This window comes from Oncorhynchus mykiss, chromosome 13 (assembly GCF_057628025.1).
Source record: "Oncorhynchus mykiss isolate SJ-2025 chromosome 13, ASM5762802v1, whole genome shotgun sequence".
NCBI lineage: Eukaryota > Metazoa > Chordata > Actinopteri > Salmoniformes > Salmonidae > Oncorhynchus > Oncorhynchus mykiss.
Window position 1 is genome coordinate 57,111,915 of NC_143034.1, and position 17,965 is coordinate 57,129,879.

Genomic DNA, 17,965 nt, shown 5'->3' on the forward strand with positions numbered 1-17,965 from the left:
GGGAAACAGAGTTTCAGTGATGATTCATGAATGTTTTCAATGTTTTGTCAGATTTTCCTAAATACTTCCCAAAGGTTTCCCACTCGAGGCATGTTCGGTATGCCAATAATCTCCCGTGGGCAGATTCTGCATTTACACCCAAGAATCTGCCGGGACTGAATGGGATCCCTGTGATAACGAACTGCAGTAGTTTCAGTCTTTGGGTTTTCGACACTGGTTATATGGACGTATCAGGATTGAACGAAGGCGGGGCTTAAACTGCTCGGCTACAAGTGATTCACGCGTGGCCCACACAGATCGGAAGGGGGGAGGGGGCTTTGGATAAGAGTTTATTTTTGCGAGTGTGGAGACTTTGCAAACTGTCGGAACTCACAATTCCTAACACATATAGACCCAGAAGTAAATCACACAGTTGACCAAATTAATAATGATTTTACTTTTAGGTTAACAGAGATTAGTGTACCAATAATGAGCTGAGACACTTGGTGATGTACAGTCTAATACACTGTAAAATACCATTTTGATACACTATATATTCAGACTGCTTTGGACATCTTGGCTACATTGTTATTTAGTGCTCTCCAAACCAAAACAGGAAGTGAAAATAAAGGAAGTGCCCTCTGACCTGTAGTAGGTTCTCCTTGGGCGTTGCCAGCAGATTGACAGCAGCAGAGAGCTTCTGGAAGAACTCCACAGCCAGGTCTCCTAGGCCCATCCCCTGTATCCAGTCCATCAGCAGGTCCAGGTTGGCCCTGATCTGGACCCCTCTAGACCACTGGTAGAACCCACCTCCAGAGCCTGCAGAACAAAACACCACTCAGACACGCTCATGTAATTTCAATCATAGCTATTGAGTATAATGAAACTTCTATAAGATGCAGCATGCTAGCAGATACCCATAGACTTCCAGTTATTGCACTAACGCTGGTTAGCATTGGCTCATGAAACTACCTCTAACGTTCTCCATAGTGGACACAGAAACATAAAAATGATATCCACAAGTTCATCTTACTCTGGGGAAAGTCCAAATCCCGAAGTATCCCATTAACACATACCGTATGTATTTTATGAGGATACTTGTGATAGGACTTTGAGGATATTAAGATTTGATCCTACAAAACCCCATGAGTCAGAAACAGAGCATGTTGAAGGTCTCACCTCTCTCCATGAGTGCGTTGAAGAGGGATGCGTTGGTGAAGAAGAAGAGGTAGGCGCAGAGCTGCGAGCTGATGTCAGAGTGCACCTGGAAGGCGTTGAGCAGAGACAGCGCCTCCTTCAGGACATCCAGGATGTCGCTCACGCCCTCGGGCACACGCAGCTGCCCGCTCTCCGAGAACGGGTTCCCATCCAGCAGGCCTGGCAGTGCCGAGTACATACTCTGAGGACAGAGAGAGGCATGCTAGAGGTGTTAGTCACAGCTACATGACTTTACCTCACTGTACCATAGTCTAACACAGCACCTCTCTGAGGAGAGAGAGGGAGATAAGAAACCTTACAGTCACAGCTACTGTACCCAGTACCACTAATACAGAAAGTATACTGTATTATATATTGATCTTTAAAAGTGACGTTTTGTCAGCGATTCTCACTTTATCAGCCATACTCTCTATAAAATAAACCTTCATCAACATGCAAACATTTGTTGACAGATTCAGTAAAACTGCAGTGGAATCAGTGACTTAGTCAACAGGGCTATGCCCGCTGACCCTGAGCTCCCTGAGCCAATTAGAAAACAGTCAGAGCCCAAGGAGGAGCGGTTACAGAAAGCCAGACAGGGACAGACACACTTCCCCTCCAAAGGCAGATAGGCAGGGGCCTGATAACCAGGGGCCTGATAACCAGGGGCCTGATAGCAAGGGGGCTGATAGCCAGGGGCCTGATAGCCAGGGGCCTGATAGCCAGGGGCCTGAGACTGTCCAGTCTTGACACTCACCATTGTTAACAGTGTACCATACACAGTCCTGGGAATCCCATTGATAACACTGGTGCCACTGGCCATTCCTGACAGAAACACAAATGTTTCCCAGTGACTCAACACCGCTCTGCCCCCTCCAGCCTCCTGATAATTCCCATAATAAATGAATGCCAAGTATCATAAACTAGCTGATAATAGCCCATGCTGTTGACTACTAAGGAATGGTAATACCAGTGAGTAATAGGCATGAGAATAAACTTCTCCTACAACTTCTCCTGGAGTGTTTTGTCTCATGGTTAGTTGTTCCACCAATTAGGTGTCTTTTGAGTAGTGTAACTTGTTGGAAAAAACAAAAATGTTATATTTCACCTACTTTTAGCAGTACACTTTTAGCAGTATTTCACCTACTGTCATAAACAGTACATGTTCTAAAAAAAAAAAATGTCCAACTCAAGAGGTTAAATTTAAAAAATGGACTATAGTAAGTGCCTATTAAGTGCCAAATAAGGTAACAGGGTTGACCGTAACAGGGTTGACGACTTCATCTTAAATCATCTATAAATCCCCTTGTGACAGGGGGAATCGAAGCTTGTTTCATGCAACAGGGAGGGGCAATTGAATGCAAACTTCACTAAAAACATATATATATTTAAAATATATCTACCCTGTCTATGCTCGACCCGCTCAGCTTTCCACCACAAAACACCAGAAAATTGCCAAAAAGACTACAACCAGCTCACCTGCTTTTACACTATGATTTGACTGTTAGTTTCTTTTTATTTGCACTTTGAAAACGGAAGTTTCACCATCTTTAAATGAGAGTTCAGCTCATGTAACAGGGTTGACCTTAAAAGGATACTGGCAATGAGGCCCTTTATCTACTCCCCTAGAGTCAGATGAACTTGTGGATACCATTTTTATGTCTCTGTGTCCAAAACGAAGGAAGTTTGTGGTAGTTTCGCGAGCCAATGCCAGCTAGCGTTAGCGTAATGACTGGAAGTCTGAGGGGTTTCTACTTGCATGCTTAAAATGAATCACTAATCACATGAAGGGGCTGAGTCACTGGCTTACTGGTGCTCTTTCATGCCGTCCCTAGGAGGGGTGCGTCACTAGAGTGGGTTGAGTCACTGATGTGATCTTCCTGTCTGGGTTGGCGCCCCCCCTTGGGTTGTGCCGTGGCGGAGATCTTTGTGGGCTTTACTCGGCCTTGTCTCAGGATGGTAAGTTGGTGGTTGAAGATATCCCTCTAGTGGTGTGGGGGCTGTGCTTTGGCAAAGTGGGTGGGGTTATATCCTTCCTGTTTGGCCCTGTCCGGGGGTATCATCGGATGGGGCCACAGTGTCTCCTGACCCCTCCTGTCTCAGCCTCCAGTATTTATGCTGCAGTAGTTTATGTGTCGGGGGGCTAGGGTCAGTTTGTTATATCTGGAGTACTTCTCCTGTCTTATCCGGTGTCCTGTGTGAATTTAAGTATGCTCTCTCTAATTCTCTCTTTCTTTCTTTCTCTCTCTCGGAGGACCTGAGCCCTAGGACCATGCCTCAGGACTACCTGGCATGATGACTCCTTGCTATCCTTGCTATCCCCAGTCCGCCTGGCCGTGCTGCTGCTCCAGTTTCAACTGTTCTGCCTGCGGCTATGGAATCCTGACCTGTTCACCGGACATGCTACCTGTCCCAGACCTATTATTTGACCATGCTGGTCATTTATGAACATTCAAACATCTTGGCCATGTTCTGTTATAATCTCCACCTGGCACAGCCAGAAGAGGACTGGCCACTTCTCATAGCCTGGTTCCTCTCTAGGTTTCTTCCTAGGTTTTGGCCTTTCTAGGGAGTTTTTCCTAGCCAACATTCTTCAACACCTGCATTGCTTGCTGTTTGGGGTTTTAGGCTGGGTTTCTGTACAGCACATTGAGATATCAGCTGATGTACGAAGGGCTATATAAATACATTTGATTTGATTTGATGAAGGCTAAAATTAAGGCCAAAAAAAAAATTATCATCAAGGACAACAACCACCCGAGCCACTGCCTGTTCACCCCGCTATCATCCAGACGGCGAGGTCAGTACAGGTGCATCAAATCTGGGACCGAGAGACTGAAAGACAGCTTCTATCTCAAGGCCATCAAACTGTTAAATAGCCATCACTAGCACATTAGAGGCTGCTGCCTATATGCATAGACTTGAAATCACTGGCCACTTTAATAAATGGAACACCAGTCACTTTAATAATGTTTACATATCTTGCATTACTCATCTCATATGTACAGTATATACTGTATTCTATCTATCTATCTTTAGTCTATGCTGCTCTGACATTGCTTGTCCATATATTTATATATTCTTAATTCCATTTATTTTTTTGTTAGATATTACTGCACTGTCGGAGCTAAAAACACAAGCATTTCGCTACACCCGCAATAACATCTGCTAAAGATGTGTATGTGACCAATACAAATTGATTTGATGATCTTCAGGAAATATAACTAAGCATTTACAAAGATGGTGAAGACTTTGATAAATGTTGATGTTAAGTGGGTTAAGATCTTCCTAGAAGTCACAGAGGGACATGTCAAAATGCAGATTTCTTTATTCATATTGAAAATCAGATTTATTTAATTTTCCATGTGTTCTAGACTAAAGGGACCTTCATTTAATGTCATTTTTGTGTACAATTTCCTCTTTAAATAGCAAAGGGACGCAAAAGGCACTCACTTCGAGGAACTACCCACATACTGGTCAAGGTAGAGGAAGGCTTTAGCAGAGCAGGAAAACAAGCAGGAAAACCTGTTTCCCAACAACAGTTCAGTACCCAACAGTTAGTGGTTGTCTGATAGAATGCAACCTGTTTGAAAAGTTGTGCTGGAGTTACTACCCTGACGTCATTGCTCATTTCGTGCATGGGCGGGTAGCGGGAGGGATTTGAAAATTCAAGCTAGATATAGGACTCATCTTTGTATCTGTGCCATTATAGTGTCGGTGACAGCATGGGCAGCTCAATTGAGGCTATCTCCATTTTAATTTAGTACATTTTGTTCTTCTTCATTGGCTGATTCCTCCCTACCCTGTTGACTACTTTAAAATGGTGGTAGCCCTCAATGGCAATGTCCATGTTAAAATGGATTATGTCCATGAGGAGTCATCTATCTTTCTGGATTAGAGCACCCATACCGGACAGACGCACGCACACGCACACACACACACACGGCTCTGGGTGAGTGGAAAGGGAAAACAAGGTGACACTGAAACATGTACAGCTCCACTACTCTTTTTGCTATGACCATTGACCAATATAGGGCCCTGGCAGACCACAATCTGGTAAAAGGTTTAACATAAACAAAACCCTTGTTCTATGTTTCAACAAAACAAACTTTAAACAGGCACATTCTTGCTTCCACCAAAAGTGAGAAGGACCCAAACAAGAGGAAGCCGTTCTGACCATTGAGCACTCAATAAGTAAAAAAAATACTTTGAGTCACAGTGCAGAGATCCTGGGCTCCTCCTCCCCTCTCCCGCTCTTCCCTCCTCCCCCTTCTCCACCCTCCTCCTCCCCCCTCCTCCTTCCTCTGACACAGCTCTCTGCCATTGTTTTAGTCCATGACATCACCCCTCAGGCAGCCAGGTTAGCAAGCACGTATCATGACTAAGACAGACACTTCAGAGGCTCTGAAAGATCATAAAGACCTGCCTGTTAAATCCCAATCACCATACATACATTCCTTCAACCACAGGTCACTAGATAGATTAGAGACCAGTTCTGCAGAGCTACAGGTGCTGGTTAGTTATTAAGCTGAGATTGGCCGAATGAAGGGAACTGGGGATCGTATTCTCCAGTACAGCATTAAATGTCCAACTGTTTTAGAATATAAACAAAGTTAAAACCTTATTTTGAAGCTAGTGGTAGCATGTCTGAGAAAACATACATGGCTGTGGGTGTGAGTTTGAGTAGTTTGTTGACAGAAATTGAGTCATACTGGCACAAAAAGTGTCACAATTCATCTAAGGTATAGACTTGGCCTGTGTTTCTCACTTGACCCCAGAACGTGCAGTGAGTACCCCGCCCATCCCTCCTTGTGGTGTGTCTATGTGAAGACAGACCCTCTATTCCTGAGCAGGAAACAGACTTTTGGAAAAGGCCACTACTCTGCCCTGCTTCTCCACCGGACTACAGATGCTTCCCTGACCACTGCACATCCAACCACCACCAAAACGAAGCTTGCTTTCCCCTGAGCTCCAGCGGTGACTGTCTAACTAGAGCCTGTAACTATTGGGGGGAAAAATGACCTTCCCCTCACCATGTAAAACTGTAAATGTACCTGTCAACAGGGAAAGTTGACAGGCATGCGTAAGCTTTCTTTTATCAATGGTTTCTGTCATGAAACGGAAATCTAGGGACAGGAAGAGGTGGTCTCGGAGCATTCAAAACAACAGCAGCACATACAATCCTGTTCCTGTTCCCACCCATGCCGGTGCTCCCTCCCATCCTGGAACAGTCATCGCCAGGCATTGGGTGTCTATTGCTGGTCTCTGGGTTACTGTGGCAGTGATGGTGCTCTGTTAATGTCATAGAGTTAGTTATAGGGCCCAAACATAGGAAACTCCAGTAAACCCTGCCTGGGAGTGTCTTCCTGGGGCTCACTGTTGAACAGGATAGACCTTTTGTTGCTCTCTATAAACATTTCAAAAGACTTTGGAAATACCCTCGAAGTGGATTTACAGAATATTAAAAAGATGATAAGTAGTCCTTTATTCCACTGGAAAAGATGACACTATCTGACACGCCCATCCTTACTGAGAGAGCAAGAGAGAGTGTGCATGTTTCCCCTGGCTGATTATGGCTTATTGTCTGGAATGCTACCAGCAAACGGAGAATGGTGTTCATAAGGTCTCTAGTCCTGCTTCCCGTAGTCCACAGGCAAAAGATGGCTTTCTATTTGGGCTGTGCAAGGTTTTCTGGAGCTAATAGTCAAGGATGTTATTATTTGTGTACATGTGCGGTGTGTGTGCTAATTGTGTGTGCAAGGCACGTGTCTATGTTTGTGTGCATGTTGCATGCATGTAATCTATTGGTGAGTGTATCAGTGGAGGCTGGTGAGGGGAGGACGGCTCATAATGATGGCTGGAACGGAGCAAATGGAATGCCATCTACAATGTATGATTATAGTATGTGTGACTATGCACTGACCTTGGTGAGGTAATAGACAGACTGCTGGAAGGTGAACATGATGACCTCCTCCAGGACCGTCATGGCCTCCTCACTGGCAGTCCTAGTGGACCACATCTCTGACTCCGACTCTGAGCCCTCCTCCTCCTCTTCCTCCTGCCTCCAGGGCAGCAGCTGGGGAACGTCATGCTGGATGAAGTGCAGCAGCTCGATGGAGTTGGCCATCCACAACACCAGCGGCCGCAGGCCTGGGATCAGGTCCTCTATGCTCAGCAGCTGCACATCCTCTGGCACCTGATGGACATCACTGAAGCTCCTGCAAGGGAAGACATATAGACAGGTCTGAGTTCAGTCCAACAGCCAACAAATACCCTGTACTGGGTAAATGGCACTAAAAGTGGCTTGCGAGTGACTCATATTTTACAGCATGTCTCTATCCCTTGGAATGAATGCTAATTTAAACCATTATATTTGATTTCCATGTACAATTGAGTGAAATATGAAATGAAACATTAATTCTTAAAAATCCTTCCTCCTTTCTCAGCAGGCAGCCTAAGCACAGCTTTGGAATACAGTGCCCTACAATAATGTTCCATAACATTAAATCATCATGAGCTATCATTTTGTCTTCATACACTTCAATAGGCGGCAGATAGAGAAGTATGAACATCAAGAGACCATGACTCATTCTCAGCTTCTTATTCTGTAAAGAAGTCACTGGGACATGTGACAATGAGAGAATGCTATATCTGTGTACTACACATCCCTCCCAGAAATTCAAGTAGCATTGTTGTTGGAATGTAGTGGAAGGCAGTAGCATCATATTCTAAGACTCCTAGCTCTACATACAGTCTGTATATGACTCATAGCAAACACTAAAGTTGAAAGGGGTGTTAGTGTCAGAGGCAGCAGGTTGCCACTGTTCTGCACCCTGTTGTCATCTTTGCTGTTCATTGTTAGCATTTCTGGGGCAGGCTGAGTGATTGAGGTTGGAGAGGCGGCTACTCACCTTTCTGGTTGGATCACAGCAAGCTCCTTTGTCTTCTCCTGCAAGGGGACAGAGATAAACACAACATTGATTTCAAACCAGCAGCAAGCCTATCTAAATGATATTCCATCCTGATGACACCTTTGATTACATTTCTTTCTTTACAGTACCCTTGAGACACACAGTATGTTGAATTCACAACGATTCAAGGTTTATTTGTGGCGTGATGATATAAAAGGTCAATCGTTTGACTGGAGAGTGTGCATTGTTTTTGTGCATGGTGGAGGTGCATAGTTTTACTCACCCACATGGTGAGCTGGATCTGACTGGCTATGCGGAGCAGCAACCTTCGGAAGTGTGTCAGCTGGAACGTGGTGGCTGAGTGTTGGATGGACAGGCTCAGCAGGAAGGCAGGGGTCAGTTTGGCCTCGTCCCCATTGGGGTCCACCATGACCAGGACCTCCTGCAGGACCCTGTCCTCCTGCTCCAACTCATAGCTCAGAGATACCTCTCCACCCTCTGGGTCCTTCCACCGAGGAGGAGCCGGCTTCCTCTGGACCCTAGGGCATTTCATGGGGAGGGCGGAGCCACATGATTGACAGGAGGATGACACTCCTCCGTCATGGGCGGGGCAGAGTTGTTTCATCCAGAGAGTGGTCTGTGGGGCCCCTGGGGTGGCGGTGGGGTCTTTAAACATGAACAAGTAGTGTCGGCCCAGACCCACCAGGTCCCCAGGGGTCAGCTCCACCTCCTCCTTCAGGAGGAAACCATTCCGGGTGACGGGGGCGCCGTGGAGGGGCTTCAGCAGGGTCAGAGTCCGCTTGGTGTCCCCCGGGAAGGAGTTGGTAGAGTCCAGGCGCCTGACACAGCAGTGCTGGGGAAGAATGTCTGGGGCAAAGAGGAGGATGTCCACCTTGAGCCTTTCCTCGTCCTCTCCGTTACAGTGCTCCCTGCAGCAGCCGAAGATGGTGGTGGTGCCGCTCATCAAGTAGATGACAAAGTCCTGCAGCGTAGAGGAGGGGCAATGGAAGGTCAACCAGCAGAATCCATGAGAATGACTGGCACAATAATGAATGTACTGGTTTCAGTTTGCAATATGCTGATTTTGCAGAGAGCCACATCAATTTCCAGAAATACTCCTAATAAACATTGATAAAAGATACAAGTGTTATTCACAGAATTAAAGATAGACTTCTCCTTAATGCAACCGCTGTGTCAGATTTTTTAAAAACTTTACGGAAAAAGCACACCATGCAATAATCTGAGTACGGCGCTCAGAGACCAAACCAGCCAAAGAAATATCCGCCATGTTGGAGTCAACATTAGTCAGTCTTAGTCTGGGCACGCTTTTTATCCAAACGTGCTGGATTGTGTATGTGTTCCATTCAGAGGGTGAATGGGCGAGACAAAATATTTAAGTGCCTTGAACGGGATATGCTAGTAGGTGCCAGGCGCACCGGTTTGTGGCAAGAACTGCAGCGCTGCTAGGTCTTTCACGCTCAAAGGTTTCCTGTGTGTATCAAGAATGGTCCACCACCCAAAGGACATCCAACCAACTTAACACAACTGTGGGAAGCATTGGAGTCAAGATGTGCCAGAATCCCTGTGGAACGCTTTCGACACCGATGGGGTGCCAACAAATTAAGGCTGTTCTGAAGGCAAAGTATTAGGAAGGGTTCTTAATGTTTTGTACACTCAGTGTATGTGGGAACCCCTTCAATACTGTTGGAAAAGAATTCCAGGTGAAGCTGGTTGAGAGAATGCCAGTGTGCAAATCTGTCATCAAGGCAAAGGGTGGCTACTTTGAAGAATCTGTTTAACACTTTTTTGGTTACTACATGATTCCATATGGGTTATTTCATAGTTTTGATGTCTTCACTATTATACATACAATGTAGAAGCTAGTAAAGATAAATAAAAACCCTTGAATGAGTAGGTGTGTCCAAACGTTTGACTGGTACTGTATATATGTACCATTTCAGGCCCCCGGTGATGTGCACGCTGAGGAAGCTGAAGTTTTTGATCTTCTCCACTGCAGCCCTGTTTATGTGGATGGGGGCGGGCTCTCTCTGCGGTCTCCTGTAGACCACAATCAGCTCCTTCCCTTTGTTGACGCTGAGGGAGAGGTTATCTTCCTGGCACCACTCTGCCAGGGCCGTTACCTCCTCCCTGTAGGCTGTCTCGTTGTTGTTGGTAATCAGGCCTACCACTGTTGTGTCATCAGAAAACTTGATGATTGAGTTGGAGAAGTGTGTGGCCACGCAGTCATGGGTGAACAGGGAGTACAGGAGTGGGCTGAGTACCTCTGTGGGGACCCTCTGTTGAGGATCAGTGTGGGGGAGGTCATGACCTTCTAACACCACCTGTCGCTCAGTCATCCGTTCCAAGACTATTAAAGGCAATTTATGGTTGATCTGAAAATGTAGTCGGAGGCTCCATATGGAGGGTGTGTCATAATTGCGGAGCCTCCGGAGGCATGCAGGGGCCAAATGAAACTCCGTAACGCATCGCACCTCTCAAATTTTGTAACAATGCGAAGGGCTCCTTATAGCTCCGCATTGACATGGTGTGTTGACGGTAGGTGGGGGCGGTACGTCATGTATAAACACAAACTCACTTCCTTGACAACTTCCTTCACTATAACACTGCTCTGCTCCGCTAAGATCGAGTATGAAAGCCCTGACGTCTGCGGAGGCTGCATCGCAGTAAATGCTGTACAGCCACTTCAGACATCGGATTGACCATGCAGAGCCTTTCAGGCAGGTCATGATACTGTATCATCCCAGCTAGCATGGAAGCCAATCAGCCGCTGAGCAGTGTGTTTGAGCACATACACTTAACTAACTAAATGGTTCGAGTCCCTGGCTCCATACGGACTATTCAAAGCAATATTCAAAACAACCTTTATTTATTTTCCTGCACATGATATCTGGCAGAATAGATCAAACTGTCTAGGAAGGGAGTTAATAGCTGTGAGTCAATGTGAATTGTGACTACACTGACCTGCACTTGAACAACAACACTTACAAGGAAATCAAATCCAATACAGCTCTCATGGTTCACAGGTGATTAAGTTCAGGAAAATCTGGTCTGGAAACACAAAGACACTTTCGAAAATAACTAGTCAAGCCTGAGAAAAACTATTTCATTTATGGAGCTGGAACATTTCTATTCCATAGGACTGATATATGAGTGACTTATTGTTGTCGAGTGGCCAGACCAGGGGCAGGCTCAGTACTTCCCTCAGTATCTGGCACACCCCACCCAGTGTCCTGCACACTCAGCAGTCTCCACAATGAGGAACAAACAACAAAGAGCAGCAGCATTTCCTGTTTCTAGGAATGGGCCTGGCCCTCTGGCCCTCTGGCTCTTTGCATTGCATTGAAATATCCATAATGTTTTGTAAAGGCATAAAAGTGCAGAAAAAATAAATAAATAATAATCTGTCACCCACAGAAATCTCTTTTTGAGAAGAATATTATCATTTTTTGTTGAATGTGCAGCTTTTGTGCCTAAATGTGCATGTGTGTTCTGGCATGCACGAGCCTGTGTGCAAATGTCTAGGCTAGGCATGTGTATGTGACCATCCACTGAGTTTGTTTAGACATTACAGTGTTCCTTTTGCTCTATTCTCTAATACTATGTACCTTTAATCAGGCCTATCGCCACCTCCACTGCAGAGCCAGCAGGGCTGAGCTGAACTGTGATTGTGAACAGTGTTCCTTATCTATTCAACGAGCCCTGACGACAGACAACACATCCCAGTGTGGGAACTCTACTGCTGGGCCAGGGCCAGCTCCTTTTCCCCGCCTCTCCAGTACATGACCCAGGCTGGCCCACTCAGTGTGTGGACACGAGGATCACCTGTCCACAACATGCCGGTCTACTCCGACTCTGCTTGAGCTCGTGGCTCTGAGTCCAATACTCTGAGCTCATTGTAATCCAGCAGCAAGACTCAGTCTCTCGCTGTCCCTGTTATAGCATCCTCACTGCAGCTAAAGCCCTCTGCTCTCTGCTCCTCTCTCTCACTGTCTCGCTCTGTTTCTGGGGATTTTAACCCCAGGTCTTAACCTAAGAGGTGCAGTGGGAGCCTCTATAGTATAGCGGAGTACACTTGTTTACGCCTCAGTGTCTCTGATAAGCCTTTCGTCACAGTGTTTCTGCCACCCTGCCAAGAGACACTTGAGAACCTTGAAAGGTCTTCAATGGAGCAGCCACCCGGCTCAACCAATTACAGCTGCTGCTATCTGGCTTCCCAGGCCCTCTGTGAAGGATTTCAGCATGACATTTCTCTGTCGCAGCCGGACACATTCTCCAACCATACAAGCCTATTCTGAGCCTAACTATTCAAGGACAGACTGACTCTAACCTAACAAATTGACTTCAGCTGTGTAAACTGAAGCCAAGCCTTTCATTAAAGTTACTCATCATTTAAGTTAATCAATAATCCGATAGACAAACAAATCCATCTGGGTTTAATGTATAACAGTGGCAACAGCTTCACTTTCCAGTTTTCCTACCTGTCTGTAGCTGTATCCCTGCAGCAGGAGGAAGTAGGGGAAGTCAAAGGGCGGGTGGATGGAGTACTGGGTGGTGTTGTCGTCACTGCTCTCCGTCTCCTCCTTCTCCATGCCCAGACGCAGGGCCTCCTTGTCGGCCTCGGCCTCTGGGTCCTCCCTGATGAGCTGGGCCTTCTGCTGGGCCCGCACGGCCTCCTTCTCCATGGCAGACAGGTCCATCTCACTGAGACTCCTCCACATCCCCAGGCCCTCCACATCCTCAACACTGCCGTCCATGAACAGAGAGGTGACCCGCGAACGGCCCTTCTGGAGCTTGCGAGCCTGGGCGTTGATACCTGGGGCAGAGAGGAGCACGGGAGAGAGGGAGGATGAGACTAGATGCAGAGAAGTGATTATTAATTGTGTATTCATAGTTTATTACAAAATCATTGATTGTGTCCTGATATAGTCACTGTAACATAAACTTCATCATCTATGCATAAACTGAAACTTCACCGTATACTAAACACTCAATAAACTATTAGTGGAGATCTTCCATCAAATCATTCCAGTCCATCACGCACCAACATGTCATAATGTTTTACTGAGTTGGCTCTCAGTCAAACCAAACATAGAAGGGGAAGGAGAGGAAATCTGGAGGTGTAGTGAGAGGTGTTGTCCTCTATCTGATATCAACAGGCGTTCCTGGCTGTTGGGCTGATGTACCGCAACATAAACACTATTCAGCTCATTTGGAGCCATTAAGCACCATGGAATGTCCAGAGAGCTCAGCTTCACACCCAGCTAACAGCTCCTGCTCCCAGGCCTTATCAGCTGTGGAAGTGGGCGTTCTTCCACATTGTTCTGCCACACTGTGTCAGGGGGGCTGGTCAGGCCTGCAGGGGGGAAACTTCCCCCAGCTTCCCCCAATCAGAGTGGAGCAAAGAGAGTGGAGGGTGATGTGGGGTTGTGGGGTTTGATGAAAACTGAGACAAACGCACTGAGACAAACGCACTAAGACAAACGCACACCAAAGTCAACAAGACCACACAGTGTCCAGCGTGCAGGAAGCAGGCTCTGATGGAAAGAATAACATGTGGAGCGGTGGACACATTCAGGCCCCAGCAGAAAAAGCTTATCCAGCCACAGCCAGTCCCCTGCCCTGGGGGCTTCAGAGTGACCTGTTGGGACCCTGTCGTCAATCCCAGATAAGAGAGCTGACCTTGTCTACCCCTCACTGCAGCTTCTGTTTTTCTCTGACCTCTCACTTGCCTGCCATCTCCCCTGCTCTGTCTCATGATAAGCTGGACAATGGATTCTGTTACCAAAAACTTAGTGACAGAGATAGGAGATCAAATGCCACCCCAACAGAGACAGAATGATGACCTGGGCTTTAGGTTGTTGTTAGTGGGATCACTGAGCTGCACCTGTGTGGTTGACGTACCTGCAGTGACGGTGTCGGTCTCTTTAGCAGTCTGTTCCTCTACGCTCACTCTCTTCTGGATCTCAAAGCGTCTGGAGAAGCCTTCTTTGGGTTTCCATAGCGACTGCAGCATGAGGGGCTTCTCGTGGTCACCCACGACCCGAAAGCACTCTGTCTTCCATTGGTGGTCTGCTCCGGTCTGGCCAATCACGTCGCACAGCACATATCGACTGGGATCCTCCTTCTCCAGACAGTATCTAAGCAACGATAAAAGAGGTTCAGTCAGAATACCACGATAAGATCTAATTCCCCCTGAAATAAAATGGCTTTGAGATCATTTGGGTAAAATATCCATATCAACAGCTTTAAGTGATTTGCAATGGTTCCCACTATATTAGGATGAGCAGTATTGCAGTCCATGCCATTCAGCCTTGAGGAATGTTCCCTTTCTGCTTGCCTGTTAGCACTAAAGATAATGCTAACAAATCACATTATGCCTATGGGCATCCCTAACCCCTCACCTCTCCAGGGCCTCTTTAACAAGTTCCTTGGCACTGGAGCGAGTCGTGGCCAGCACGCTCTTGTAGTTGGTTCCCTGGCAAATGTCGCTGCCAAAGATCTTTAGGATACCTGGGGCAGACATCTGACTGGACAGCTCAGCAGGGTCATCTGCAGCCTGCAGGTCCCCCGCCATGCTCCTGCCACCTGGGGCATGCCCCTGTCCACTGTCGCCCCGCAGGAGGGGGCTCCGGTTGAACACCGTCGACAGTCTGTTGTTGTGGCGGCGGATTTTGTTCTTGGCCGGCTGCCTCACGCCTGTACTCTCTGCGGAATGGGTGGTGCCATCCGAGGTGTTGGACCTGAGAGAGGGAGAAATGGATGGATAGATGAAAGAGAGAGAGAGCGACATAAATAAGAGACAGAGACATAGATAGTGACAGAGTGAAACAGAGAGAGCAAGGCAAAGATGTAAATGAAAGTGAGAGTTCAAGAGAGGACACAAAATTAATGAGTAATGAATAAGAGGACAGTATTTCGGGCACCTCTCTACAAATAAATTATATTTATATTGAAGGCCATAAGGCCATTTTAATATAGAAAATCCCAGGCAGCTGCATGTAACAAAACTGAAATCCAATTCTGCAAAATAAGGGTACCCCATTTTAAATACCCCACAAAGTAGACACACTGGACATAAATAATAGGACTTACTGCAGGGATCCATTGCTTGGCTTCCTCCCCAGCTTTGCCAGGCTCTTCTTCGGCGAGCGGATCAATAGGCCCACTGGGAAGTTGAGGGCTTGCTTGGATACATGACTACTTCGTTCCTCCGAAATCATCACGACTTTGTTCAGATGTAGGCTATATTATATGTCAAAGTGCTCCCTATAAAGCACGGTAAAGCAGGCACTATTCTCAAAATAAACTATTCGTGACAAATATACTCAGTCCATCGTGGTATTTGACACTGGAATCCACACTTTCTCATGGTGATGAAGCCAACTAAGAACTGGTCAGTTCAGACAGTTTGTTAACTAACTCTGACAGGTTTTCGTAAAGAAGCACGACGTGGAGAAAAGTTATTCTCGTCCAGTGGCATTAGACATCAGGCAACTTCCAAAATACACTCGCTTTCAAATTACAGTTATATTCCGAATTTCCAACTCAATAATATAGACTGTAGTCCGTTCGATACAATTGTTGCTGAATTGTTTCCATGAACAGAAGTTATTTGGTCAGAATCAGATACAATATATCCACGTTCGGGACAGCCATACGAGCACTAGTTTAAAAAGTTTTTATCTTATAAAAATAAATAAATACATCCAATGTGAATTACTTCTAATAAATGATCAATTTCAGATACTTAACTGGACTATTTGTTACTCGAAGCACCTTGCGAATCTTGACCTGTCTGCTCCATGCCATCTCTCCTTATCCCGTTAGGCGCATTCAACAGTTCAGTGCCCAACACATACTGGTTGTCTGGTAGAATGCAACGTGTTTGAAAAGTTGTGCTGGAGTTACTATCCTGACGTCATTGCTCATTTCGCGCATGGGAGGGTTGTTGGGAGGGATTTGAAAATGCGATGTACTGAGTAACGGAGCACCCATAGAGCTAGATATAGGACTCATCTTTGTATCTGTGTCATTATAGTGTCGGTGACAGCATGGGCAGCTCAATTGAAGCGATCTCCATTTTAATTTAGTACATTTGTTGTTCTTCTTCATTGGCTGATTCCTTCCAACTCATAGGAATACCTACACAGTTGACTACTTTAAAATGGTGGAAGCCCTCAACGGCAATGTCCATGTTAAAATGGGTTATATCCATGAGGAGACATCTTTCTGGATGGGCACACCCATATGGAAAGTATCAAACACATCAAACATATGTAAACCACATGTTTGACCTGTTCCATATAGTCCATTCCAGCCAGTACAATGAGCCTGTCCTCCTATAGCTCATCCCACAAGCCTCCTCTGCTGTACATGTACCGCATCAACTCAGATGATCTTCTCAGCATTCTTGCTCTATGCTAAGGGCCCCATCTAGTGGCAAAAATATTTTCATGCCCAGAAAGTGTCTGACACTGGTGTCCCACACACACACACACACACACACACACACACACACACACACACACATTACGCCGCTGGTTGGTCACAAACGGATGTGAGTGAGTGTGGAACCTGCAGCTGTAAATGAGGAGGTTTGGCTGGTTTGCTGACATAGTTAGGCTGGGGATTCAGGCCAAACAGTGTTGAGTCTATTGCAAAATCCCAATGAAATCTTCCTCCTTGTAAGAACCTTCCAACCTTCCACACTCACATACTGTACGTAGGTGGATATATCCTTTATGGATCACTACCTAAGAAAAACGTTATTGAATATTTGACTGATTATGATTAATCCGACTCTAATTCATTGGATAGGGAGCTCACCTCCCCCTAACCACCACCTCTTCTTTATAACAGATATGCAGCAATTGATTTCCTAATGAATCAGTCAAATATTAAATGATGCTTTTATTGGGTCATGATCCATAAAGGATATATCCACTCATGTAAAGTATTCAGTGATGGAAAAAGTACCCAATTGTCATATTTGAGTAAAGGTAAAGCTACAAAAAAAAAAACACTTAAGTAGTACATTAAAGTATTTTTACTTAATTAAGTACTTCACACCACTGAAAGTATGTGAGCGTGATGATGGAAGGTTCTTACAAAGAGGCAGCTTTAATAGGAATGTTGCAATAGACTCAACACTGTTTGGCCTGAATCTTTTTAAAAGCTTTGAAATAGTAACAGCAAGCTAAGCATTCATTTAAAGTATGTTTGTATTTTAAATTATTTTTTGGTTTCCTTTTTTGATCCCTTTTTGGCATTTCCGTAGAATGCTGTAGATTTTGTTCAAGTAAGAAAATGTATTTTCAGGACAAACATAAACATTTTTTGAAGAAAATACTACATTTCCCATATACTGGATATATTGCTCATCATAGAAGCTTTGGACGAACCTGCAGGATCCATAGTGAAATTATGATGTTACTGCAGAGTGATAAAAAATGTATTATAAACTGGGTGGTTCGAGCCCTGAATGCTGATTGGCTGACAACCGTGGTATTTCACGGGTATGGCAAAACATTTATTTTTACTGCTCTAATTACGTTGGTAACCAGTTAATAATAGCAATAAGGCACCTGGGGGGTTTGTGGCATATGGCCAATATACCATAGCTAAGGGCTGTATCCAGGCACTCTGCATTGCGTCGTGCATAAGAACAGCCCTTAGCAGTGGTATATTGGCCATATACAACACCCCCTCGGGCCTTATTGCTTAAATATAAACCAAAAGCTCTGTAAATAAATGGGAGAGTATTCCCTTCTCCATAAATATACTGTAGGCCTACATGTTTTGATCAGCTGGATGTTTTGATCAAATCCATTAATTGGAAGGACATTGATATGCACTAA

The 17,965-nt window shown here is 45.5% G+C and overlaps 1 protein-coding gene across 2 annotated transcripts in view; it reads right to left on the reverse strand.

Annotated features, from left to right (window-relative positions):
* The window catches only part of LOC110486619 (ras-associating and dilute domain-containing protein), a 28,334-nt gene extending 12,306 nt beyond the window's left edge, over positions 1-16,028 (reverse strand). For both annotated transcript variants that reach the window (XM_021558363.3, XM_021558362.3), the window contains exons 1-9: positions 15,201-16,028; positions 14,510-14,848; positions 14,010-14,245; positions 12,587-12,921; positions 8,371-9,069; positions 8,088-8,125; positions 7,100-7,394; positions 1,159-1,378; positions 626-798 (exon numbers count right to left, since the gene is read on the reverse strand). In XM_021558363.3, the coding sequence (XP_021414038.3) occupies positions 626-798; positions 1,159-1,378; positions 7,100-7,394; positions 8,088-8,125; positions 8,371-9,069; positions 12,587-12,921; positions 14,010-14,245; positions 14,510-14,848; positions 15,201-15,328 (2,463 nt within the window). In that variant the 5' untranslated portion in view covers positions 15,329-16,028. The remainder of the gene's footprint in view (positions 1-625; positions 799-1,158; positions 1,379-7,099; positions 7,395-8,087; positions 8,126-8,370; positions 9,070-12,586; positions 12,922-14,009; positions 14,246-14,509; positions 14,849-15,200) is intronic.
* Positions 16,029-17,965: the final 1,937 nt, after the last annotated feature.